The sequence below is a fragment of the Ictidomys tridecemlineatus genome, chromosome 11, assembly GCF_052094955.1.
Source record: "Ictidomys tridecemlineatus isolate mIctTri1 chromosome 11, mIctTri1.hap1, whole genome shotgun sequence".
In the NCBI taxonomy this organism is placed as follows: Eukaryota; Metazoa; Chordata; class Mammalia; order Rodentia; family Sciuridae; genus Ictidomys; species Ictidomys tridecemlineatus.
Window position 1 is genome coordinate 127,907,300 of NC_135487.1, and position 26,517 is coordinate 127,933,816.

Here is a 26,517-nt window from a genome sequence, read left to right on the forward strand (position 1 = left end):
GGCAGATTGCTTAACCCGCCTGGTCTCGGTTCGGCTCCCTCCTAGGGTCAGAGTGAAGCAGGACGGGCCGGTCTCCAGTCGGCCTCGCTCCCCTGGGACCTGCACTGGGGGAGCCCGGGCCCCCAGCTATGGGCTTCCCCTGCAGCGGGTCACAGAGGTGCCCGGACAGTCCGGGAGCCTGGGCTCCTTCCCCGCGCTGCCCAGACCCAGGAGTGGCTGAGGCTCCGGGCTTAGCGTTTAGGGGATTGGAGGCTCCGGGGGGGAGGCAGCGGTGAGGCTGAGGGAAATTGGATTACCCTAAGACCTGGCTAAGCAGCTTTGGGGAAAGCCTCTTGCAGCCAATTATGACACCAGGAGCCAGGGGAGGGACGGGATGACCCGAACTGTGTCTCAGGCTAAGCAGCTGGGGGTGCCCGAGAGGCTCAAGAGAAAAGAGTGGCCACTGGACTCAGGCGTCTCCGTGCCGGGCGAGGCTGCCCTGGCCCCCAGCCCCGGGACGTGGAATCACTGTCCCTGCACAGAGACTTGGGGGGGGCAGAAACCGGCTCAGCTGCACTTCGGGAAGAGGCAGGGCTGGGCTGCAAATTCCCTCCTCCGGGGCCAATCCCTGCAAACCACCAGGTGCTGCTGCCCCGACTCTCACAGGAACTGAGCTCACCTCCGCGGAGGGGGACGCAGAGGTCACGGCCGGAACACTCCTGGACTCTGCAGACAGAGGGCAGAGGGAAGGGCTGTCGTTAGTGACCGTGGGCCCTGGAGTGCTGACCGATGGCTCCAGAAGTAGAATAAAAATCGTCACCATGTTATTTAAAAGCGCATAACAGGGGCCGGGCGCGGTGGCCCACGCCTGTCATCCCAGCAGCTCGGGAGGCTGAGGCCGGAGGATCTCAAGTTCAAAGCCAGCCTCAGCAACTCAGCGAGGCCCTAAGCAACTCAGTGAGACCCTGTCTCTAAATAAAAAGCATAAAAAGGCCTGGGGATGTGGCTCGGTGGTTAAGTGCTCCTGGGTTCAATCCCTGGGACAATAAATAAATCAGGAAAAGAGCATAGCAGGACCTGGGATGCAGTTCAGAGGCAGAGAGCTCATCTAGCACGCACAACGCCCGGGTTCAATCCCAACCACCAACAGCAAAACAAACAAATAAGGGAGCACAATACGGGAAGTAACCAAATATCCAACCCTAAGGGACAAGCTGTACAATTACGATAGAGACGCACAGTGTCATAACTGTGCACAACGCCTACACGTGTCAAAATGTGACATTGTACCCCATCCATAGACCCAACTCTTCTGTCCATTTCAATAGGAACATAATAAGGAGCTGGGTGCAAAGCCAAACTCCCACAATCGCAGTAACTCGGGAAGGATCAGATGTCGGAGGCCAGCCTCTGCAACTTAGTGAGACCTTGTCTCAAAATACAAAATAAAAAGGGCTGGGGATGTGGTTCCGTGGTAGAGCAGCCCTGGTTCGCTCCCCAGTACAGCAAAAAATAAAATAAGGGAAGAGGATGTGGTCAGCGCTCTCCTAGTGTGTGCAAGGCCCTGTGTGTTTGAGTCCCCAGCACCCCAAGAATATAAAAATAAAAACAGGGAGGCTGAGGCAGGAGGATGGCAAGTCCAAAGCCAGCCTCAGCAACTTAGCAAAGCTCTAGGCAACTCAGGGAGACCCCGTCTCCAAATAGAATATTGAACAAAGTGCCGCGGACGTGACTTAGTGGTTAAGCACCCCTGGGTTCAATGCACTAAAAATTGAAACATGATAAATAAAACTTCGAAATATATATTTTATAAAAAAAGGTTGATGATATGACATAATGTATGAAAAAATGCAAGACAAGAAAAAAGTCCTATAGTTTGATCAAACCTTGTTTTGTTGTTATTGTTCTTAGAGACACTAGGAAACGAACCCGGGGTGCTTTACCACTGAGCTACACCTCCAGCCCTTTTTAAAAATATATATATATATTTTAGTTGTAGGTGGACACAATGCTTTTATTTTATTTTTATGTGGTGCGGGGGATTAAACCCAGTGCCTCCCACGTGCTACCGGAGTGCTCTAACACTGAGTCACAACCCCGGCCCCATCCTGCTCTTTTTTGAGATAGGATCTTGCTAAGTTGCTGAGGCTGGCCTCAAACTTGAGATCCTCCTGCCTCAGCCTCCCCAGTCGCTGGGATTACATGCGTGCACCACCTCGCCCAGCTCTGACTGAAAGTCTCTAAAGAAACACATCTATATTATTATCTATTGTACATTACACTGAATATAACCTATATTCACACACAGAAAAAGACATAAGCACTATCAGCATTTGAACTTCCTTCCGCGCACCTTTTTTCAATAAAAGAGAATCACATGATCAGTGGGTCGCCTTGGCCTGTGTGGCGGAGCCCGGCTGGCGGGAGACAGGAGGTGGACAGGTCCCCCTCCCAAGGCCACCCCACCCCTGGGAACTGTGTTTCTGGAGAAGTCGCTAATCAAAGTCAGACCCGGACAGGAGGCCAGGCCTGGCGGCAGCGGGCCCCAGAAACCAGGCGCTGGACCTCGGCCAGCCCGGGGTGGGACGCTTTGGATTTCAAAGTATTTTCTTGTCACTTTTCATGGAGGAATCAGAGAACCAGAGAAATGGGGCACACCAGGAAGACAGCCCCCGACCCAGGGGTAGGCAAGGACGGGAGGAGAAGGTGGCCCTGTTTCTGCCCAAGAGAGACTTCCCAGCGTGAGTGTGGCATCTCCAGGAAGGGAACAAATCACACGTCAGCTGCCCTGGAGCCAGTGAAGGAATCTGTCCACTCTCCTCGTTGTACAGAGAGGGAAAGCAACCTGTCTAAGGTCACACAGCAAGTTCGTCCAGAATTGAACCTCAAATTCACGGGAGGGGTCCAGTTTGTTTTGGTGGGAGGGGGGTTCTCACAGCCCAGCCTGATGGAAAACAGACTCCTGGGAGGGAGTGACCGAGGGACCAACAGAGCATGCAGCGGGCGCTGGAATGGAAACTAAAGGCAGGCGTTGGTGGCGCACTAAACAGAGCACACAGCAGCCACAGTCGGCCATTCAGGATGGAGGTGTCCCAGGCCCTGCTCAGCACGCCCCGAACCTCACAGGCCCTTCCTCCATCTACGGCTTCAGGACCTGGCAATGAGACTCAGTCCCCAGGGTTACAAAGATCCCCAAAGCATTATTTTGGGGCAGCCTCACTAAGCTGCTGAGGCTGGTCCTGAACTTGCGATCCTCCTGCCTCCGCCTCCCAGGTCTCTGGGATTGCAGGTGTGCGCCCCTGGGCCCAGCTCTAACGAAACTTTCTAAAAAGCTCCCTGCATGACCCTGAAAATAGTGTGACTCAGACTAAGTTGTCCCCTGTGAGGTGTGGGGGGTGGCAATTTGCATCATTATGAATAAAGGTGGAGAAGGTGGCCCTGTTTCTGCCCAAGGACTTCCCAGCGTGACTTTATCTCGTTATAAATAAAGGCCATTTCTGGTCAGGCGCAGCAGCTGCATCCAGCAAGACCCCGTCTCCAAACGAGAAGGGCTGGGGCACAGACAGCTCAGGGGGAGCGCCCTTGGGGTCAACCCCCAGGACCAGAGACAGGCGGTGGCTTCCGTCTGCCCCGTACGCATAGTTCCGAGTTTTCTATATTTTATATTCAAAACAGAACGAACTCATGAGCAAAATGAATGAGTGGACGAAGGGCCTCATTCCAGTGAGACTAACTGGGCGGTCAGCAGGCTGTCCCAAAGGCCTCTACACCAAGCTCAGGGGAGAGCCACAGGAGCCACGGGTGGTGTCTGGGAGGTGACAGTCTTGTGACTTAGAAACGGCATGGAGGACGCACAGTGCTTGGACACAAAAGCAGGAGACGGGTTTGGAGGGTCGAAGGTCAGGTTCTGCCGAGACGGACAGCAGCTGAACCAGGTAGTGGTCGGCTCCCAGCTCTGGAGCTGGGAGGGTCACGGTGTCCGTCCCCAGACAGGAAGGCCCAGGGGTTTGGGAGCCACCGTGACGCCTGTGGCTTGGGTGGAGCCAAGTACCTGCTGCAGAGAGAGGCCCGCACAGGGTCTGGGCCAGCTGACCACGAGTCCTGCCCTGTGCCCGCTGCTTCCCACCCTGGAGGCCGCCCAACCCAGCAAGGGGGGCTCTGGCTGGGGGTTCTGGAGGCCAGCCTCACCACCCCCACCTGACAGATGAGCCCCCCCCCCCCGCCCCGGGGCCTGGTTAGGGACTCCCCAGGGTCGGGCTGGTCCTAGGAGCAGGGTCAGCAGCTGGACCACGTCTGCCTCCCTGCAGACCAGTGCTCTGCCCCAGGTGGGCAGGGTGGGGGTCAGCACGCCCAGCCAACAGGCAGGTCCAAGGACCAGGCACAGGGACACAGGCCTGTGACCACAGCCACTGGGGAGGCTGAGGAGGAAGAGTCGAGTTTGAGGCTGGTGTGGCGATTTAGTAAGACCCTGTCCCAAAATAAAGTTTTCTAGAAAGGGCTGGTCTGACCCCCAGGACCCGGGGGAGAGAGAGATGGAGGGAGGGAGAGGGAGAGGGACAGAGGGGGAGAGGGAGGGAGGGAGGGAGGGGACATGGAAGGAAAGAGCCCAGATGGAGGAGTGTGGGGAGCTGCAGCAGTGAACAGGACAGATCCCTGGGACCAGGCCCTCTTTGGCAGCCTGTCCCACCTGGTGCTGAGGAGAGGAGCAAACGAGGTCCCCTGATGGGATGGCCACGTGGGGAGGAGGTCCCGCAGCTGCAGGTCCAGGCCAGGGGACCTAACGGCCTGCAGCTCCCTGGCACTGGCCTCAGGCCACCCACATGCGGGACAAAGGCAAAACCCAACCTTCTCTACGGGTGTGGCCCCGTTCTTGGGGACTGGGAGAGGGAGTTAAAGGGATTTTCAAACAGAAAACAGAAGACCCCCCCCCCTCCGCCTGGCGGAGCTTCCCCAGGCGCTCTGCCCCGGCGCAAGGTGAGCAGGGTCCTGGGGACCCAGACCGGATGTGCCTGCCGTCAGGGAGAGGAGAGGGTGAAGCTGGGCCGACTCCCACTTGGGAGGAGCTGCCGGTCACAGGTGGCCTCTGCTCCCTGTGATCAAGGGCCCCAGGAGCGTCTCCAAGAGCCACTACTGCAGGGGCTGACAGCAGTGACCTGGCCTTGGTGGCCAAAGCAAGGGCCCCAAGACAGGGTGCCCATACCTGTCCCATGGGAGGGAGGGGGCATGCACACACACACACACACACACACACACACACACACGCCTTGGTGCAGACGCTGTGCGTGTCCCCAGCACCTGTGAAGCCCAGGCCCTGGGCCCCTCCTCCACCTCCGGCCCCTACACAGCTTCCCCCAGGGCCAGGCCAAGGCCGGCCTCTCCTCCTCCGCTCAGACCCTCAGGGCAGCCTCCTTTTTGTCTGGGCTTTCCGTGTTGAAGGTCCTTGGTACCAGGAAGCCCGGGGATAGAGTCCCTGGAGCCCTGACATGTCCCTAACAGTTACACCGTGCCACCGGCAGCAGCCTCACCTGGTCTCCCAACCTCCTTCTCACCTTCCCCCACCTGCCCCCATTCCTGTCCTGCGTCCCCCTAGTCGCGTCCGCCCTCCGTGGAGGGGCGCTGCAGGTCTCTCTCCTGGATAAAGTCGTCGCGGGGTGTGAAGATGCCATCCACCCGCCATCCACCTGGGACAGGAGCTCAACTCTGCAGCTGCTCAGGAGGAGGAACCAGATTCTCTGAGCCCGTGGGGTCACCCCAGCACATGAGCCAAGGCTGGAAAGTCCAAGACAGTCCCCAGGCTGCCCAGACGGCCCTGCTACAGCGCCTTCCACAGAAGAGAGGATGCCAACGATTTACAGAGTCCACAAATGAGACCGGATTCAGGGGCAGGTGGCAGCCAAGGGAGAAACTCCCAACCCTCCCGTGCAGCCGCCTGGCAAGAGGAGTGCCAACAGGTCTTAGTCCTCTGAGAACTCCGGAAGAATTCAGAGAGCAGCCCAGGGGACAGAGCAAGGCCAGCGCTGGCCCACGTAAGAAGGCCTTCTGAACCGGGAGTGACGGCGCACACTTACGATCTCAGAGACTTGGGAGGCTGAGGAAGGAGGACTGCGAGGCCAAGGCCAGCCTCAGCAATTTAGCAAGCAGCTCAGTGAGACCCTGTCTCTAAATAAAACACAAAATAGGGCTGGGGACGTGGCTCAGTGGTGAAGCGCCCCTGGGCTCAATTCTTGGTACCAAAAATAAGAACTCAGTGGACTCCTGCAATCACAGCTCCTGGAGAGGCTGAGGCAGGAGGACCCCTTCAGCCTGGAATCCGAGAGTCTGTCTCAAAAAGAGAGATAAAGAAAGGAAGGGAGAGGGGAGGGGAAGGGAGGGTCCAAAGGCAAAGAAGATAACTAGTGTCGGGAGGTGGGTCTGAGCAGCCGCAGAGCAGCCGCAGAGACAGAAGTTCCTCAAAAAATTAAAAATAGAATTGCCACGTGACCCAGAAATTCCACTTCTGGGTGTCGACTCAAAAGAACCAAAAGCAGGAACTCCAACAGCTCCGTCCGGCCTTGTCCACGGCCAAGACAGAAGAGCCCCAGTGCCCAGGACAGGGGAACGAGGACACCAGAGACGTGGTTCTGCCCAACAGCCCACCACCGCCTTCCAGGGGAGATTCTGACCCCGGCCGCCACGTGGGTGGGCCCTGAGGACAAGTCACAGGCAGCGAAATGAGCCGGGCACCAGAGGACACGTCCCACGCGGCTCCACCTGTTTGAAGCACCCCGTCTCCAAACAAAAGGAATGATCTGGAGTCGTCCCAGTCAGGGACAGAGAGCAGAGTGTCAGGGGCTGCCGGGGGCTGGGGCAGGGATGGGAGAACGGGGAATTATCCTGTGGAGGAACCGAGTTCCGGTTTTGCAAGATAAGAACGTTCTGGAGGTGCACGGTGGTGACGGTGACGCTGGCACCACACTGCGCCTGGACTTAAGCCACAAAGCTGCACACTTGAAGCCGTCACCGTAACAGACTTCATGTCGGGCACACTTTGCCACCATCAATCAATGAGTATTAAATCAGGACTTTTTTTTTTCCTTTTCTTTCTTTTTTAAACACAGTGGTGGGAATTGACTCCTTGGGTGCTCTACCACTGAGCTACCTTCCCAGCCCTTTTTAAGACAAGGGTCTCCATGGGTTGCCGAAGGCCCTTCCTAACTTTCCCAGAAGGGCCTTGGATTGACGATCTCCTGCCTCAGGCTCCAGAGTTGCTGGGATCACAGGTGCCTGTCTGGCCTTATTCTTTTAATCGCCAAGGAATTTAGAATGACTAATTGAGTGGGCGTGGTGCCGGGCTGTCACCCCAGCCAGCAGGGAGGCTGAGGCAGGAGGATCCCAAGTTCAAGTCCAGCCCCAGCAATTTAGCGAGACCCTGTCTCAAAAGTAAAAATTTTAAAAAAGGCTGGGGATGTGGCTCAGCGGATGAGCACCCCCTGGGTCTCCAGGACCAACAAAGAGAAAGAGAATGAATGACTGGTTGGATCCGACTGTGCTGCAGGGTTAGAAAACAATCGCGCCTGGAAGGTGTTCCACAAGGAGAGTGCTGGGGGGAGCTCTTTATCTCTGGAAGCTTCAAAGAGAGGCCGGCTGACCAGGTGTGGTCAGGGAGACACCTAGACAAAGTCCCCAGTGGTTTCATCAGGGGGAAAAGTCACTCATCTGAGCTTGTCCTTTAGAGTTAAGGAGGGGGAAAGGAAAGACATAAAAAAGAAAGACCAGAGTTACCAGGGCACCAGCAGAAGACCTAGAAACAGGAAGGAGGAGCAGCAACGGTGGGCGCGGGCCTCTGCTGGGCATTCTGGGGGTCTGGCTGCTGCTGTGGTTCGGGTCCCGGGGACTGAAACCAGGCACTGTCCACCGAGTGACATCTCCAGTCTTTTTTTTTTTTTAGTTGTTTCTTTTGAGACAGGGCCTCTGTGGGTTGCTTAGGGCCTCCCTAAGTTGCTGAGGCTGGCCTCAGACTTGCAGACCTCCTGCCTCAGCTTCTCAAGCCTTCTGTATTAATTTGATACAAATTCTTAATTGTTTTCTTTTTTAAAAAAAAAAAAAACAAAAAAAAAACCTCCAAACTGGGCACAGTAGTACATGCCTCTAATCCCCAGCAACGCAGGAAGTGGTTAAGCACCCCGGCGTTCAACCCCCAGTCCCAACACAAACAAAACACCTCCCGTGGGTATTGAAAAAAAAATTAATCATGCAGTTAGCAAATAGTACATTTTCAAAAAAATAATCCCACGTCTATAATCCCAGCAGCTCAGGAGGCTGAGGCAGGAGGATGGCGAGTTCAAAGCCAGCCTCAGCAACTTGGCGAGGCCCTAATCAACCCAGTGAGACCCTGTCTCTAAATGAAATATAAAGAGGGCTAAGGATGTGGCCCGGTGGTTAAGAACCCCTGAGTTCAATCCCCAGTAACAAAGAGGGAAAAAAAGTTGGAAAAATAAAACATTTGAAGCTAGGCAGGAAATCTGTTTATAAGACTTCAAGTTCAGAGACAAAGTGGAACGGCACGGGTATTACTGCGGATGACCCCAGGAGCACTCTACCAGGGAGCTACATCCCAGCCCTTTTCTTGGGTTTTTTGTTGTTTGGTTGGTTGGTTGGCACTGGGGATTGAACTCAGGAGCACTCGGCCACTGAGCCACATCTCCAGGACCACTCATCCTCCTGCCTCAGCCTCCCAAGCCTCTGGGATGACGGGTGGGCGCCACCGCACCTGGCCTCAGCCCTTTTTATTTTTTCACTTTGAGACAAGGCCTTGCTGAGCTGCTTAGAGCCTTGCTGAATGGCTCACTCAAACTCGCAATCCTCCTGCCTCAGCCTCCCGAGTCACCGGGATCACAGGTTTTATGCACCATCTGGCACAGTATTTTATATATACAATTATATATAATATGTCACTACACACACATAAATGTCCTTTTTAAAGACTAAAATACGCCCACTGGTTTTTGCTAAGGGAAAATACTGTTGATAGTTATTCTCTTGGTATTTTTCTGGAATTTTTTATTTTATCACTCAACGGGTTAATTTCAATAATCCACCCCAAAGCACTGAGGATTATTTTTTATCACCTTTTTAAAAATAAAAAGCATTCGTAACTGCGGTGGAGTCAACATGTGTACGACCCTCTGAGCTCCTCTCTGGGAGTCCCCGTCCCCAGCCTGGGTGGCCTGGGGGGGGGGGAAGACCAGGGCCAGGCAGCCCCCACCACCAGCCGCGGGTTTACCTGGGCCCCTCCAGCCCTCGTGGCCAGACCAGCCGAGTCTGAAGCAGACAAATGGTTGCCGTTTCGGGCACCGGCTTTGGGGGGACCTTGCCCATCCACTGACAAGCACCCCCCGCCTTCCCCCCAGGCCCGCGAGGTACCTGTCCAGGGGACGCCCGTGACCTCGCGGCTCCACTCACTCCAGGAGCCGAGTCCAAACTCCTCCTGGGCCCGCAGCTGCACCCTGTGCCTGGAGCCGCGCCAGGCGTCGTGGATGATGCAGTGGTACTGGGAGCTCCTGACCTGGGGGAGGCACAGCCACTGCCAACGCTGACAGCCCTCCCCGATGGGCCACCCTGCCACCCTCCTGCCCACCAGCTGTCAAGGGACTCTGTAAATGAGACGTCCAGGCCGCACGGGGCGCTGCCAGGGGGCCCTGGAAGTCCCTCCTTGTCCTCCACGTCCTTTCTGTGACCCTCCCGTGTCCGCCGCGCCTCTGCTCCGAGGCAGCGGGCGAACTCACCATCCACGTGGTGAAGGCCTTCGAGGGCTCGGCCCGGTACCGGAGTTCGAACTGCAGCCTGTAGAAGTCCGAGTTCCAGGACACGGGGTCCTCCCAGGTGACGTTGAGCCAGCGGGGGTTCTCGGCCACAGCAGTGACCAGGATGTTGGTGGGCGGGTCAGGCTGCACTGTGACAGGGAACGTGGCCTCCGTGGGGCGGCAGGAGGCCCTGCCCCAGACCAGGCCGCCCCATGCCCATCTTTTTATTTATTTGCCCTCCTCCCCCATGCTGCGGATCAAACCCAGAGCCCCGCACACACTAGGCAAGCGCTCTGCACTAAGCCACACGCTCAGCCCCACACACGCATCCGTCAATGCCCAAAAGGGCTCCATGAAGCCAAACCCGTCAACCGCTCCTTCCCTGCCCCCCAAGGAATGGACGAGAAATATTAAGTCAAGGGCCGGGCCGAGCGGTGCAAGGCTGCAATCCCAGCGACGTGGGAGGCTGAAGCAGGAGGATCAAATGTTGGAGGCCAGCCTCAGCCATGTAGTGAGGCCTTAAGCAACTTGGCCGGACCCTGTCTCAAAATTTTAAAAAGGTCTGGGGTGGTGGCTCAGTGATTAAGCCCCCCTAGGTTCAAAAAGCACCAAAAAGAAAAGAAATATTATGTCAAAAGAGAAAAAAAAAAAAACCCTTGTGGGGCTGGGGAGAGGGGAGCTCACTTACGGATTCCATATCCCTCAAAGGCTTCGGGGTCGCTGGCCCTGCCCCCGGCACTGCTGGCCGCGCACAAGGACACTACGTGGAAGGACTTGTCCCCCTCTGGGATCTCCAGCTGGCAGGAGAACTTCTGCGAGTCCTGAGAATACTGGCAGGGCACCCGGAAGTCTTCCGCTGGCACTTTCTCGCTGTGGGTCACAAAACAAAGGGGGGGGCTGCCACCGTCTCTGTGCTTCCCCAGAGGGGAAACCTGAGTCGGGTCCCAGGGCCCGGATCCCAGCTCCGGGTCGTCTGCTCTCGTCAGCTTTGGTGACTCCCAGTGAGTCCTGCAACCAGCCTCGAGGTTCTGTGCTGTCATTTGACTATTCACAGCCCCACCCAAAGGGACAAGGGACTAACGTGGCTAGGACAAGGTCCCTGGCACGTGCTGGAGGAGGGGCTCAGCTGGCGCTGGGGCAGGATCCGGGCTCCTGGCCCCACGGGGGACACAGACTCGCAGAGGCAGAGAGGCCGAGCCTCGGACCTGGTGTCAGGGCAATGACAAAAATGATGTGCCCTCAGGTCGAAGCCCCCCTGGAGATGCTGGTGTCGCAGAGGAACTCCTAGAAGCATCTCCTAGGAAGGTTCCGGCAGGTGAGTCAGCAAGGGAGCCTCGCCCGGTGCCTGTCCGCGGGCATGTCAGGCCGCAGGGGGACAAATCACCAGCCTCTAACGCGGCTCCTGGGCTCGGGAAGAGTCTAGCAGGGGGGACAAACTGCTTCTGGGAGCCTGGCTCCGGGGAGTGACAGCCACCCTTGCTCTGTGTCCCCTGCACCTCTGGCTTTGGTCCCACCCACCCCAGGAGGCAGGGCCCGTCCATCCTGCCTCCCCCAGCCCAGGCGGGAGCCCCACGCTCAGGCGCTGCTGGGTGACAGCTGGGCGGGTGCCGAGGAGGATGTGAAAGTGTCACGCCCAAAACAGAAAGCAGAACACACCAGGACGGCTTTCCTGGGCCCCGAGTCTCAGGCCCCGGTGGGGCCTCAGTGGCCCCGTCCCTGGAGCTCTGGCAGCCTCCATCCCCACTCCCTCTCCCAGAGCTTCTCAGCAGACGCCCGAGACCACTGGAGGAGGAGGACTGGAGCTAGACACCTGGTCCTCTCCCACCGTATTGTCAACAGAGGATTCGAGATGAAGTGTCCAGTGTGAATCAGTCAGTGCCGGGGCACGCGCCTGTAAGCCCAGCGACTCAGGAGGCTGAGGCAGGAGGATGGGGAGTTCAAAGCCAGCCTCAGCAAAAGGGAGGCCCGGAGGGACTTAGTGAGGCCCTGTCTCAAAATAAAACATAAAAAGGGCTGGGGGTGAGGCTCCGTGGTTTAGTGCCCCTGGGTTCAGTCTCTGACACTGGCCTGGAGCCGCCCGGCGGCGGGCAGAACGTGCTGCCTATGGAGAAACGTGGACTGATGTCCCGGGGCAGCGGTATCTTTGCAGGGGGTGATCTTCCCGTGGAGTCGGGAACACAGACACACCGTCAGGCCTCCCAGCAACTCTCTGGAGACAAGTGGCAGCCAAGCCACCACCGTGTGGAGGTCACTGTTCTGACTTTTTGGCAGAGTAGTCCTGTCTGCAGGGAGTGTGTTCCAAGAACCAGGGCCAGTGCCCGAAGCCCCAGACGGTGCCAAACCCTGTACCTGGCACGCTCCGCCCGCATGCCCCAGCGCCGCCGCGGGACCAGGGTCGTCTGGCCCTTCCTGTCCTAGGGCTCCCTGCATCTCTGCCCCGGGCCACTGCTGAGCACGACGCCCATCGGGGAGGCGGCCCGGGGTGGGGGAGGTTGGATGCAGGCCGACTGCTGGGCAGGACCCACGCCCGGGCAGGACAGCACACGCTTCCATCAGGCTGCTCCAAGTGGCTTGATTTAAAACCTAGGCACGGCTGATTTCTAGAATTTTCTACCTGATGTTTTCAGGCCACGGCTGACCAGGGGTAGTCGAAACCTTGGGAAGGAGAAGGGGGGACTGCTGTGCTCTCACGGCCCACAGCTTAGGCCCGACGCCAGACGTCTAGACGGAGGAGCCCTGGGTCTGCGGACAGATCTGTGCTCGCGCCTTCCAGTCCTCCACAGCTCTGGCTGGGCCCATCCCACGCCCGCGCTTTACGCCACCTTGAAGTGGCAGGCATGACTTCTGGCCCCCTAGTCCCCGTTCCGATTCTCCATCCATGACCACTTCCTGTCACCTGCCTCCCTATAGAAAGAGCCTGACACACTTGGGGCCAGACACGGGTAAGAACTGGCTGGCCTTCCTTCCCCCATTGGCATCTTCTTCAGAGCCACACTCCAAACCAGGCACCCGGAACGGAAACCAGGCACCCGGAATCGGGTTCCCAGCAGAGCCACTTTCTAGCTAAAAGACCTCTCTGAACCTCAGTTTCTTCTTCTGTTTTGTTGTTGTTGCTGTTGGTTGGTTGGTTGGTTTGGGGTTTTTATTTTAGTGCCGGGGATTGAACCCAGGACCTCACATGTGCGTGCGGCACAAGCACTCCTGCCACAGGCTCCGCCCCCAGTCCCAGCAATTACTTTTTTGGTGGGGGAGATACTTGGGGATTGAACTCAGGGGCACTCGATCACTGGTCTTTGCTGAGGCTGGCTTTGAACCTCCTGTCTCAGCCTCCCAAGCCGCTGGGATTACAGGCGGGTGCCACCGCGCTCTGCTCCAGGAATTACTTTTTACTGGTAAAATTCTGCAATCCCTCAGCTGGGCATAGCGGTGCAGGTTTGTAATCCCAGAGACTCAGGAGGCTGAAGAAAGAGGATCACAGATTCAAGGCCAGCCTCAGCAATTTAGGGAGAGTCTGTCTCAAAGTAAAAGTTTTGTTTGTTTTTAGTTGATTTATTAGAATCGGCCAGTTCCGCCACCCAGCCCAGCCCAGGCTACTTACAGCTTCTTCACCAGCAGCACCGCCTGGGTGGTGGGCGACGGGGGGTTCCGAGGACTCCACTCACAGACCACGCTGCTGAGGAGGCTCCTTCGTGAGCAGGAGAGCCGGGGCTTCTCGGGAGGAACTGGAAGGAGAGAACAGCGGGCTGAGGAGCCGCAGGGCTTCCCCCGACCTCCCAGGTGAGCCCAGCCTCCCTGCTGAGGGGACTGGCCACTCGGCAGCTGAAACTCAGACCCACACAGATGTTCTAATGGACGACAAGTATTTTTGGGGGGAGGCTAGGGCAGTACTAGGGATTGAATTGAGGGGTGCTTTACCAGTGAGCTACGTCTCCAGCTCTTTTTATTTTGAGACAGAGTCTCTCTGAGTTGCTGAGGCGGGCCTCAACGCTGCAATCCTCCTGCCTCAGCCTCCCCAATCACTGGGATTCCAGGTGTGCACCGCCCTGCCTAGCTGGGACTTTGGAATCTGTAGACGCGGCTGTGTGGCCTTGGGTGAGTCCCAGGCCTTCTTCAATGTCCTCCATGACCTGATGATGATAATGGCGATGAATGCCACCCTCCTTCCTGGGGTTGGTGGGAGGACTAGGTGAGAAACAAGGAAGGGCCTAGCACCGGGCCCTGGCTGGGTGAAGTCTTCATCCAGAAGTGAAGGAGGCTTTGGGCTTGGCTTTCTTGGTGCTGGGGATTGAACCCAAAGGCGCTCACGCACGGAGCCACACACCGAGCTTTTTAAGATCTTATTTAGAGACAGGGTCTGGCCAAGTTGCTTTAAGGCATCACTAAGTTGCTGAGGCTGACTTTGACCTCGCGATCCTCCTGCCTCCGCCTCCCGAGCAGCTTGGGTTACAGGCAGCAGCACCGCGCCCAGCGGAAGGAGCTGATTCTAAAAGTCAGGAGCGCTGCCTTGTGCAGAGCAGTCCCGTCCGTCTGTCCGTGGGAGAATTCTTCATCTTTTTTTTTTTCTTTTTTGTTTTGGTGCTGGGGATTGAACCCGGCACTCTGCCCCCGAGACACACCCCCTACTCCTTCTGTGATCTCTTTGGAGACAGGGTCTCCGTGGTCGCCCAGGCTGGCCTCCAACTTGCCGTCCTCCCGCGATACCTTACAGGTGGCGGCCACCAACCCAACGCTCCGTTTCACCTTTGAGACACTCTAAGGTCAGAAAATCGACTCGATTTTGCAGAGAGATCTGAGGAGCCCAAGTCAAGCTGAGTGTGAAGGGGGAAGACTCGAATCCAGGCTGTCTGGGTCCACTGGCAGGACAGACAGACAGTGCCCTCCACCAGCCAGATGCGCCCCCCCTCAGCGGGAACTTCCTCCAGTGGCACCGAGAGACATCAGGGAGCCTTTCCCCAAAATTCTTGGGCCGAGGCAATAACAGGAGTTTAAAGGACCAGGCAAGGAGTCCTCCCAGAAGGCGCAGAGCCGGGCCATCCAGAGCCCCGAGGACACTCACCGTCCACCAGCAGCTGCACGGTCCCCGCCGGGTGGCCGTCCAGGGAGCAGGAGTAGTTCCCAGAGTCCTCGAAGCGCACCGACCTCAGCAGCAGCCTCCTTCCCACGCCGGCCCAGCTCCGGTGGCGTGAGCCAGCGAGCACCCACTGGACGGTGGCGTTGGCCCCCAGGTCCTCCCCCGGGCAGGTCAGGGTGACGCTGGCCCCTGGCAGGCTCCTCAGCACGTCACCGGCCATCTCTGGGGGAGGGAGAACACTCAGTGAGCCACAGCACCCTGAAACGGGACGCCACAGAGGCTTCAGGACTGACCAACTCTGGAACCTGTCACCGTCCAGGACACCTCTGCCCGGATTAGGACACTGGCCCCCCCGTACTGCCCCTGACACCCCCAGCTGCCAGAGTGAGCCTTTTCAAACCACAATCTGGCTATCCCACTCCCCCGGTGAAGCAGACACACACACACACAAACACACACACAAACAAACACAACACAACACACAAACAAACACAACACAACACAGCACAACACAACACAGCACAGCCCTTCAAGGGGCCAGGGGTGGTGGCCCAGGCCTGTCATCCCAGGGGCTCAGGAGGCTGAGGCAGGAGGATCGCGAGTTCAAAGCCAGCCTCAGCACCTTAACGAGGCCCTGAGCAACTCAGCGAGACCCTGTCCCTAAAGAAAACATAAAGAGGACTGGGATGTGGTCTGACACCAAAGAAAGATGGAGAAGAAGGAGAAGAGAGGAAAAAGAGGAGGCCCTCCAAGGGCTACACTATCCCCAAGACACTGCTCTTCTCACACTGGCTCCTCCCCTGCCCCGTCCCCAGGACAAAGTCCCCTATTTCTGGACTCAGCATTAAGCACCCCTTACCCCAAAGCCTCCCCTGTCCCGCTCGCTAGATGAGGCCTCTCCACCGCGCCACCTGTCCCAACTGCCGTGCAACCACCCATTCCCAGTGTGTCTCCCCAAGACGCCAAGCAGCACAAGACGAGGCACCCGTTGTGTTGCGTGGTTCGTTTGTGAAGGTCCTGGGGGTTGAACCCCGGGAGGCACGCTCTACCACGCAGCTACACCCCCAGCCCCTTTTTACTTTTTATGTTGAGACGGAGTCTTGCTAAGCTGCTAAGGCTGGCCTGGAACTTGCCATCTACCTTCCTCAGCCTCAGGGATCACAGGCGCGGGCCACCGAGCCTGGTGGGCGCTCTGTCACGGTCCAGCTCTGGGCGCACTGCCGGGCACACACAGCGCCCTGGAGCGGATGAATGAATGCACCTAGGAATGAGCGCCAGGCACCAAGCAGGGCTCCTGGCACACACGGGTCTGAAGGAAGTCTCAAAATCTCGGGGTCTACTTTATAAATGGGAACTGAGGCCCGGAAGAATCAGGAGACTCGCCCCAGATCACCCATAAGATAGAGGCACGCTCAGGATGTGAACCAGGGGTCTGACGGTGTGTCCCGCGCTTCCCCTGGTCCCCGGCGCCTCTCTGCTAAACATCTGTGGTGTTTTTATTCTAAGGATCCAAGAAAAAGTTATTGGAAAGTCAAAAAGACAAAGTACATCACCCACCCCTCGAAAAATATCGTGTGCGCGACGACTCAAGAGAGAGGAGATTAAAGGTTAGCGGAACAAAGACTTTTTTCCTAGCCCAGCTTTAGGACGGGTTATAGATTCACAGAATCTAAGATAAAAATTATCCCGGCCACCTTGCACTCAGTTATGAACCGATCAGTCAAATCAGTCCAACCAGCTGAGGAGATGGGGCCGGGGACACAGCCGGTTCTCCTATCAAGCCCACCTGATCCCTTAAACCAAGGGTAGAACCACGCATGAGCAGGCAGCGGCAATGAATGTGACCAGAGATGTCAGAGAGGCCAAGCACCTGATGTCACCTCCCTGCCCATGCTCCTGGGTCTGGGGACAAGCACAAGTGTCTCTTGGGTCTGCGAAAGCTTTTCGCTGGGGAAGAGTTCCTCATCTCCTGCGTGGAGCCCGTCCTTCCTCCCAGCCCACCAGAGATGGCCCCCAGGAAAGGGGGCGTCAGGACCAGAGGCTCCCGGGGGCCTCCAGCCCCAGGCCAAGGAGTCTGGCTGTCCCTATGAGACGCAGGCCACAGTCCAGGGACCAGGGACACAGGCATCCAGAGCAGAGACAGCTTCTGCCTGGCTGCACAGACGCCTTTCAACTTTCCTCCCAGTTCACCACTCGGAGCCCAAGTCCTCCGCCTGGCCCCCTCTGCTCTGAGCTGGCGGGGAAAGGACAGATGGACAGCCAGGACAGGTGGCAGCCCCTCACCCAATCTCCCTACCACAAGAGCCCTGGCTGCTGGAAGAGAGAGCTAAGTGGACGTCGCGGTGTAGCCCAGCAAGTCTGGGCGGGGGCCTGGGACCCCCTCTGGGCTCCTCGTGCTCCACGGTGGGCAAGGGAGGCCCCCTCTCTCCGTCCTACGTGCCACCAACAGGCAGGAGCCCCGGAAGCCGGGCAGCAGCGAAGAGGACATGGTTGGGTACCTGGCCCTCGAGGGGATCCAGTGGGAGCCTGAGGAAGGTGACAGCTCGCCACGTCCGGTCACCTACTGGTTCCCGTCTGTGACTGAAGGAGATTTGGAAGACCCGCTGACCCTCCCTCTCACTGCCCATCTTTTCAGTTCCCCGTCTTCCACCAGATAAAGCCGCCGTCAGGATGAAACCCTTCACGGACATCAAGTTCCTGCACAGAGGACGCAGCTGAAGAAGCACCTCAAATCTGACGGGTTCATGACGGACAGAGACGCTATCCAAAAGGACGGTTTACGGGGGACCGGGGGAGGCTACTGCCAGGCGAGCAACATCTGTCCATCAGCTGGAGAGTGGACATCTGCGGTTGCAGGCAGCCTAGGAGCACCCACACACAATGGGCACCGTTTGTATACAGTTTGCCTAAAAGTCCAAGGAAGGAGTCAGGGACAGCCTGACTGGGCAGCCTGGCTGGCGCACATCCGTCATCCCAGCAGCTCGGGAGGCTGAGGCAGGAGGATCTCTGGTTCAAAGCCAGCCTCAGGAACTTAGCGAGAGCCTGCTTCTAAACACAATATTTTTTAAAAAGCTGGGGATGTGGCTCCATGGTTCAGCACTCCTGGGTTCCACCCCCAGGACAAAAGAAAAAAGAAAAGAAAGAACCACGGATAGCTCCTCCTTTCACGGACACTTTTCTCCGGGCGCCGCTCTGGATCACAGAAGGATCTTCAGCCAACCTCACACCAGGGATACAGTGATGGGCCAGGACTTTTTTTTTTTGGTACCAGGGATTGAACCCAGGGGCGCTTAACCCCTGAGCCACATCCCCAGTCTTTTTATATTTTATTTAGAGACAGGGTCTCGCTGAGTGGCTGAGGCTGGCTTTGAACTCCTGATCCTCCTGCCTCAGCCTCCGGAGCCGCTGGGATTCCAGGCGTGGGCCACTGTGGGGTCAGACCCATGGACGGTCCCCGAGACGCCACAGCGGGCACAGGTGTTTCCGGTGGTGCCGGGGTGACCTTGGGTGAGGCCCTAACGGGGTCCATCCTCTCCACCTTGCCCAGGGCTGGGAGCTCAGGAGGGCAGCCTCCCTGGCACCCCCAGGCCCGGCTTCCACCCCGGCACCGGGGGTGAAAGTGGGTCCAGCCCGTCCAGGAAGCTGCGAGGCCGCGGGAGGGGAGCACAGAAGGAACCTGTCACACCTTCCCCTGTCGCTGGCCGACGCGTCGCACCGGCAGCTGGTGCCCTGTGCGCCTCGGGCGGGGCAGGGGTCAGCAAGGCGCCACCTGCTGCTGGTGCGCGTGCGCGCCGCCTCCCACGGGAGGCCCCAGGTGGGAAGGTGCACCTCGCGGCCACCACCGTCCTGCCAGAACCGGTGGGCAGCGTGTTTACAGCCAGGCCGAGGGAGGTCAAGCAGAGATGACTGACCAGTACCCGGTGAGCTGACCACCATATTCAAGCTCAGGAAGCATGGACTCTGGGCCTCAGGACCAAGGCTCATCCTGCTTCATCACCCTCAAGTAGCCTGTTTAGCCTCTGTGTGTGTGTGTGTGTGTGTGTGTGTGTGTATCACATACAATTATGTACAGTAAATGATACTGAATAATGATAATTAATGTCAGGTGTGGTGATGCCCGCCTCTAATCCCAGCTTCAGGAGGCTGAGGCAGGAGGATAGCCATTGAAGGCCAGTGGATAGCCATTGGAGGCCAGCAACCCAGTGAGAACCTGACTTAAAAAAAAGAAAAGAAACTAAGGGCTGAGGATGTAACTCATTAGTAAAACACCCCCCTGGGGGGCTGGGGTTGTGGCTCAGTGGTCAAGGGCTTGCCTAGCCTGTGTGAGACTCTGGGTTCGATCCTCAGCACTGCATAGAAGTAAATGAATAAAATAAAGGTCCATCAACATCTAAAAAAACCCTGGGCTTAATCTCCAGTATCACAAAACACAAATAAATAAGCAAACAAACAAACAACTGTGTTTGTGGTTTACGTATTTACTAAACGATACGTTTTATAGTTGTTTTGGAGTGTAGTCCTGCTTGTAAAATAAAACCTCCTGTAGAACAGCAGTGTGACCCCCACGCAGCCTCTCCGTCTGTTTACTGCATCCCTCGATGGTATCAAGAGGCCACATCAAATGCTTGACTTGCACCCCGCAGGTCTGTGTAACTCTAGAAAGTTCACACGACAAGATCACCTGAAGACACATTTCTCGGAACGTGTCCCCACCATTAAGTGATGTGGGACTGTATACACAGGTCCCCACCCCCCCACCCCCGTGACCGCAAGCCTGTAAGTTCCACCCGGCTGCACATCAGAGAACTCAGTGGGTGCTTAATAAGTGTTTGTTTCACACAGGGTACCTAAGAGGTGCCCACAGGGACAGGGTCTTCACGCCAGCAAGTCCCAGAGGCACCGTCCCGCGTGGCCGGGTGGCGCCTCGTGGGCTTTGCAGTGGACGGGCCCTCGCGGGAGACCAGAGAAGTGAGCTTCCCACAAGCGGCAGACACGGAGGCAGGAACACGAATCCAGAGGCCAGAGGAGACCCTCTCTGCGTGTGCCTTTGCCAGTTCCGGGAAAGACGTCCCTGGTCACTTCCCAAGCCCAGCCCAGCTGGAGGCTCTTGCCTGTGTAGCGGGTCTTCTCAACAATGGCAGGAGCTGCTCTGTCCTCCACTTGCTAACAAGGCCAAAGCATTTGGGCAGCTCAGAGAAACACCAAATGAAAAGCCTTCTTTTTCCTCTTCCACAAAAGCAGAGCTGCAGGGAGCCACATCATGGCCATTTCCTCTGCCAAGGAGCTTGAGTAATGGCTTTCTGAATCTTTAAAACTGAGTCACTTTTTTTTTAAATGGGGAATGATTAATTATAAGCCACCCATTGGCAAGTATTGCTATCGCAATTCTGCTTCCAAACACTCTTCTCTGGAACCTGTACACAAGGCTGTGTTAACTCTGCTCTTAGAAGCACTGCAGACAGGACCACTCTAAGACAGACTCTCAGACCAGAGACCAGAGGAAGCCCTGAGCTCAAGTCACGGCAGCGCCACCTTCCCGCCCCGCCCCCGCCCCCGCCCCCTGCCCCAACTCGGAGCCGGTGCCCAGGACACTGGGTCCTGCTGTCAGGCAACAGCCGGCCCCAGGAGCAGACGTGAGGGCGGGAAGTGATGGGCATCCAAGGGCCCCCTGGGACCTCCGCCCTCCTCCCCAAATGTGGGAGCAGGGATGACTGCTTTGGTTGATTTGCTTGGGGAATTTTGATTTTGAGTTTTAAATTTTTCTGCTTTTACTATGGGGTAATGTCTTTCTCTTCCTTTTAGATTTCTGCTGTTGCATCATTGATTCATTTATTCATCTACGTTTCTGAGTTGTGGGTCTCACTAGGCTGCCCAGGTGGGTCTTCAGTTCCCCGGCCTCAGCCTCCTGAGCAGATGACACTATGGGCACATGCCACCACACCTGGCTTTTCTGTAGTTTTAAATCTTTCTACAAGATGCTCACATTAATATTTTCTTCTTTTTTTTCTTTTTTTTTTGGGGGGGGGGTACTAGGGATTGAACCTGGGGGCCCTTTACATGTTCAATCCCTTTTATTTATTTATTTAATTTTAAAAACATCTTGAGACAGAGTCTTGCAAAGTTGACGAGGCTGGCCTCGAACATGGGATCCCCCTGCCTCAGTCTCCTGAGTCGCTAGACCGCGGACGTGTGGCACCGCACCACGCCCGGCGTATATTACTCTGACAATGGGAAAAAAGTGTGTCCATAGATATGCACACAACACACGGGGTCTACAGGTGTGTGTGTGTGTGTGTGTGTGTGTGTGTTCGTTCTAAAAGCAAAGACTTGGGCCTCGGTTGTCACACACCCAGGAGGAGGTGGCAGAGCTCAGGGCCTCTGGGGATAAGGTAGATTTTCAAGACAAACAGCTTCTGGGACACTTTCAGATGGCAGAGCCCCCCCCCAGCGCTGGCAGCTCCCTGGACGTGACTGTCCTGTGCACTTCCCTCCCCCGCAGCCTTGACCCCCTGAGGGGCACCAGGAACCCTCTGTGGGCTCAGCCTCTGCGGTCAAAGGAAGAGACCCGTAGTGGCCACGTGCTCCCAAGAGCCCGCTTCCCCACAGGACGTGCCCCAGCAGCCGGGCGCTCCCTCCCAACCTGGCGGCGGCCCTGGCGCAGGGCGGGCAGGTGCGGCACAAGCTGGGATCCAGCGCACAGCACACAGCGCACAGCTCAGCATCCGCCCTCAGGGCCGGATGGCAAGCCTGTGCCTGTCCCCTGCTTAAGAAGTCAAGATTTTCTGTTCCTCACCTGCATCAAGAGCAGGGGCTCATTCTCATTCTTCATTACAGTGGCTTCTAGAGCGTTTAACTCAGTTCCGATCCTTCCATCAGCACCTACCTGACCGTGAAGGATCTAGGAAGTACAGTTTAAGTCAAATCATGAAGAAAATCCACACGTTGTCCCTGAAAACGTACTCTCTGCTCTCCTTTCCGTATTTTATTTTGTTCAACATCCACAGACCCCTGTGGAGGACTTAAAATCACCTATAATTCAGGCTATTCTGAAATAAATGATCCTGAGGTATGGAGGGAGGTGAGACGGAGGACACATCATTCTAAAAGGGGAAAGGAGACATGACCTTGAGAAATGATGGGAGCCGGGAGAGGGCGGCTGCTGGGAATGGCATTTCAAGGAGTGAACAGAATACGCAAAGGTATCAGGAAGAGTCCTGGAGCCAGCGGGAGGCACACCTGTAATCCCAGGGGATCAGGAGGCCGAGGCAGGAGATGGCAAGTTCAAAGCCAGCCTCACTCAGCAATTTAGGGAGGCCCCAGGCAACTCAGTGAGACCTGTCTCTAAATAAAATACAAAAAGGGCTGGGGATGCGGCTCAGTGGTTAAGCGCCCCCGGTATCAAAAAAAAAAAAAAAAAGTGAAGAATTTGGGAAGGATTGGGGTCTGCAGTATCTAAAGCACAGTAAGGAAGGAGGTTGGACCTACAGAGAGCAGGGAGGGTGTGGGCATCCTCCAGGGGAATCAGTCCTGGCTCTGGGGGCAGAAGGAGGCCCCATTCGCCCTCCCACCTCCTGTCCCAGTCCCCAGGATGGGACCTGGCGCTGCTCCTTGCTTCTGAGTCTCTCCCCATCACCTTGAGAATAAATCAGCTGTCCCCCACCCCAGCTCCTAGGCATCAGAAAGCACCCGAGAGCCAGGAAAGAGGAAGGGGCGTCCAAGGATTCCCAGTCCTCCTTTTCCTGCCAAGACCAGTCAGAAGCAGGAAGGGAGCACCCTTATCCCAGGTTCCATGAAGAAATAGGAACAGCAGGGAAACAAAGTCCCTTCCTGAGGGTCAGATCAGAAAAGGAGAGAGCCACACCCCCAGCCCTTCTTTAGATCTTATTTGGAGACAGGGTCTTGCTAAGTTGCTTAGGGCCTCCCTAAATTGCTGAGGCTGGCTCTGAACTCAGGATCCTCCTGCCTCAGCCTCCCAAGCTGCAGGGATTACAGGAGGGCACCAGCACACCTGGCCCCAAGTGCCTTTTCAATCTTCAAGTGCACTTTGCATCTAGTCCCTGACCCACGGGAGGCCTCCCCGGCTCCGCTCTTCTCCTATACCGCACATCTCAAAGCACGAGGCAGCCTGAGGCACTCCTGCACCATCAGGAGACCGAATTCGGCCCAGGACTGGCAGGCAGCTGGGGGCATGTCACTGCCCCTGGCAGAGCCCACTGTTCACCTTTTCTGAAAAACGCAGGTTCAGACTGAGGTTGGAGGCCCCCACCAGCCCCTACTCCTGCCGTCTCAGCATCCCGCGGTCTCACATCATTAGCTCCCAGGGCAGGAAGCACGCCTGCTTACCCCGGACAATGCCACCTTGCAACACCGACGCCATCTATGAACATACTATTGTAAATAGGTGAGGACGCGGGAGAGGGATGGGGCCAGGTCATCCCAGGGCCCTGAGACAAACACATTTCTCTCTCTGGAGAGCTCCAGGGCAGAGAAATTCCCACCACCTCCCTGGCCTCCCATTCCTCAAGGGAAGGAGAGCGTAGATCCTAGTAGATTCCAGCCAGCAATCCCACAAATCCCTGCCCACGCGGGACACCCCGGGAGCAGGGACCTTGCAGCACAGCCCTTGGGAAGTGGGGTTCTTCCCCCTCCAGGTCCCAGTTTGGGTGCTAGAAACCCAAATGGCTTTGTTGTGGCTCTGATTTTCTTTTCCCCTCTCCATGTAAACTGGCAAATGTCAATAACCTGAGAAAAACAGGCCCGCGAGAAACCGATTTCTCAATTCTCTGGCAGCACACCCTTGCTCTTGCCAGAAAAAAAACAAGTTCAGCTTCCTGGCCCCATTTATGTAAGCAGTGCACAGGCCGCCGCTGGCCACCGCTTAACTCGCGCCTGTTAATCCCCTCTCACAGCCCTTCCTAGCAGGCACACGGGCTCCAGCTGTCAGCCCAGGGTGGCCTCCCGTCTCTCAGGTTTCAGAGGCACAGTTTCAGACTGGGTCATGCAAGAATTAAAGGTCCCCTCTCAGCGCTTGGGGCCTTGATCCGAAAGGAGGTGGATGTCCAGAGGTTGCTAGGAGATGTGGGCAGCCCAGGTGCAAATGGAAACCCATGCAGACTGCGGTCCCACACAGGCTAGGACAGGTCCCCGGTGTTCCCGGGCACCTCTCCTCGTATTCTCCACCTAAGGGCTGAAATGGGTCTCGGGGCTTCTACTGCGATAATAGTCAGAACCGTCACAAGCCCTCGCCCCACGGGCCAGGCCCTGACCCAAGAGTCTCCCCACAGCAGCACTGAGAGCGAGGGAGGGGGGTGCATCCCCGCTGTACAGGGAGGCACAGATCAGAGAAGTGAAGGGGCTGCCCAGGTCACCTCTCTCTCTACCCCTCCCCAGTTCCCTTCCTCTGGGGTGCCCACCCACCCGTCTCCAGCGCCTCGTTCCCTCTCCCCTTCCCTGCTCGCCCGACACCTTCTGAGACTTCACAGAGTCCTGGGGAAGAGAAGCCCTGAGGTTTGAGGGGTTTGCATAAAGGGGAGCGGGTCTCCTCCTTACAGCCCGCCACCCCTAGTAGGGCCCGGGGATCTCAGGGGTGTGGAGTCACACCTTGAGATTTCTCCCTGACCCCATACGAACAGCAACTGAGCAAGACCCTGTCTCTAAATAAAATTTCAAAAGGGCTGAGGAGGTGGCTCAGAGCTGAAGCACCGCCACCTCTGACTCCATCTCCCTCCCTCCCTCCCGGGTCCTTCCATCCCTGGGTCACTTCTCCCTGAGATCCCAAGATGTCCTTTGGGACCAGCGAGACGGCGGGGCTTCCAGGCTCTGGACTGTGTCCCTCTCTGTCCTGGCTGGCCGCCCAGTTTGTGCAAACCCTCTTCTCCCAGTGATGGCCCCCCTGGCAGGAGCACCCCCCCTCCCCCAGTGTGTCTGCACCTCTTGTACCTGCCGGTGTTTGTCTTGTGTTTGGCCGTGTTTACCTTGGCTCAGCCTCCGCTCCATCTGCCTCGCTGATTGCCAGAGAAGGCCTGGGGGAGGCTCCTTAGGACCCATTAAAAGGTAGCCCCCACGAAAAACACTCTCCCTCCCTCGGCAGCTGCAGACACTTTACCTGGCCCCAGGCCAAGAAGGCCCGCCCTGGATCCCGCTCAGAGATTATAAAGTAATTAAAGGAAAGGGTATCTGAGGAGGGCAAACAGTCCCACCCCACCCACCCCCAGCCAACCCCCCCCAGGAGATTAAGATACACAGAGATAACAGCAGGACTGGACGGGGGCTGTGGTCTAGACCGAGAGGAGGAGCTGCAGCCAGGGATGTGCTGCATGAGGGTGGGTGGCGATGTGAAGATGGAGAGGGCCCCAGGGAGGGTTCTGGCCAAGCTGCTGCCCCTTCCTTTCTCCCCCCCCCCCCCAGTATCAGGGAAGGAACCCAGGGTGCTCCACCACTAGGCTACATCCCCCAGTCTTTTGATTTTGAACAGCGTCTTGTTAAATTGCAGAGGCCGGCCTTGAACTTGTGATCCTCCTGCCTCAGCCTCCTGGGTTACTGGAGTGACAGGTAGGTGCCATTGTGTCTAACTGAAGCTCCTTCCTCCCTCCCTCCCTGTCTTGCTTCCTTTTTTGGTACTAGGGATTGAACCCAGGGGCACTCTATCTACCACTGAGCCACTTCCCCAACTCTTTTTGTATTTTAAAACAAGTCTTCACTGAGTTGCTTAGAGCCAAGTTGCTGAAGCTGGCTTTGAACTCGCCATCCTCCTGCTTCAGCCTCCTGAGCCGCCGGGGTTGACAGGCGTGCACCACCGTGCCCAATGAAGCTGCTCGTTTCAATAGAAGAGGAGGGAAAGGTCCCAGAAGTCGTACCACCAGTGTGTCACGTGGCCAGGCTGGACTCCGGGCCCTGGACTCCTGGTTCGTGTTTATTCCACAGCCCTCTGCCTTCCCAGGGTACAGCATGTGAGGCTTATCTCCCCATCTCTCAGGGTAGCCTTGGGGTGCAACACGACCTGGCTCATAATCAGTTTCTGGAGGATGGAAGGAGAGGTCAGACCAGGTCCACCTACCGGGCCGCTGCCCTCTCCAGTCTCCACCCCCCACAGCAGACCAGAGGAAGCAAAACTCAACATCGTCACAATGAAGGGGCACATGGGGTTGGTTCTGTTGGGCTGTGGGTCTGGTGAAGTCTCTCGGGCTGCTGCACTTCTGCTGTAACACATCCCGCGTTCTGTTTCAAGCGAGGGGACTCAGCACTAGAGTGTCTAAGTGAATCCATGCTCCTTCTACTAATTCCTCAAGCTTACTCTGTGCTAATAAAAATACCAACAGGACTTTTTTTTTTTTTTCTTTGAACTAGGCAAGTTGATTCTAAAGTTCAAATGGGAAAGTAAACAAGGAGACAGAGCCAGCGAGATTCTGAGAAAACAGAAATGGGAGGGTTGGCCTTACCCACATCTGAAACAGTGTGGGACCAGGCGTGCTGGCGAAGGTCTAATCCCAAGGACCTTCACGGGGAAGAGAGCAGTCGAGTTCAGTGAATTTCCCGATGCTCCCAGTAGAAGCCCTGCTTTGCCAGGACAGGATTGGTTGTGCACACCCATAACCCAGCGACGGAGAGGCTGAGGCAGGAGGACGGCAAGGTCAAAGCCAGCTGGGGAACCCGTCTCACCATAAAAAGGGTTGGGGATGGAGCTCA

General features: G+C 56.8%; 1 protein-coding gene and 1 long non-coding RNA gene across 3 annotated transcripts in view; one reads left to right on the plus strand and one right to left on the minus strand.

Moving 5' to 3' along the window:
- The window catches only part of Il6r (interleukin 6 receptor), a 44,146-nt gene that overhangs the window by 9,067 nt on the left and 8,562 nt on the right, over positions 1-26,517 (minus strand). Inside the window, exons 2-7 of the mRNA XM_078027486.1 lie at positions 14,818-15,054; positions 13,360-13,483; positions 10,450-10,631; positions 9,744-9,910; positions 9,382-9,523; positions 659-705 (exon numbers count right to left, since the gene is read on the minus strand). Of these exons, the coding sequence (XP_077883612.1) occupies positions 659-705; positions 9,382-9,523; positions 9,744-9,910; positions 10,450-10,631; positions 13,360-13,483; positions 14,818-15,054 (899 nt within the window). The remainder of the gene's footprint in view (positions 1-658; positions 706-9,381; positions 9,524-9,743; positions 9,911-10,449; positions 10,632-13,359; positions 13,484-14,817; positions 15,055-26,517) is intronic.
- LOC144368491 (uncharacterized) lies at positions 24,914-26,152 on the plus strand. Of its 2 annotated transcripts, none has more exons than XR_013428253.1 (3): positions 24,914-24,988; positions 25,325-25,383; positions 25,526-26,152. It is a non-coding gene; the product is annotated as an uncharacterized LOC144368491 (long non-coding RNA). The 2 variants fall into 2 exon arrangements; XR_013428252.1 differs by having other exon boundaries at positions 25,593-26,152.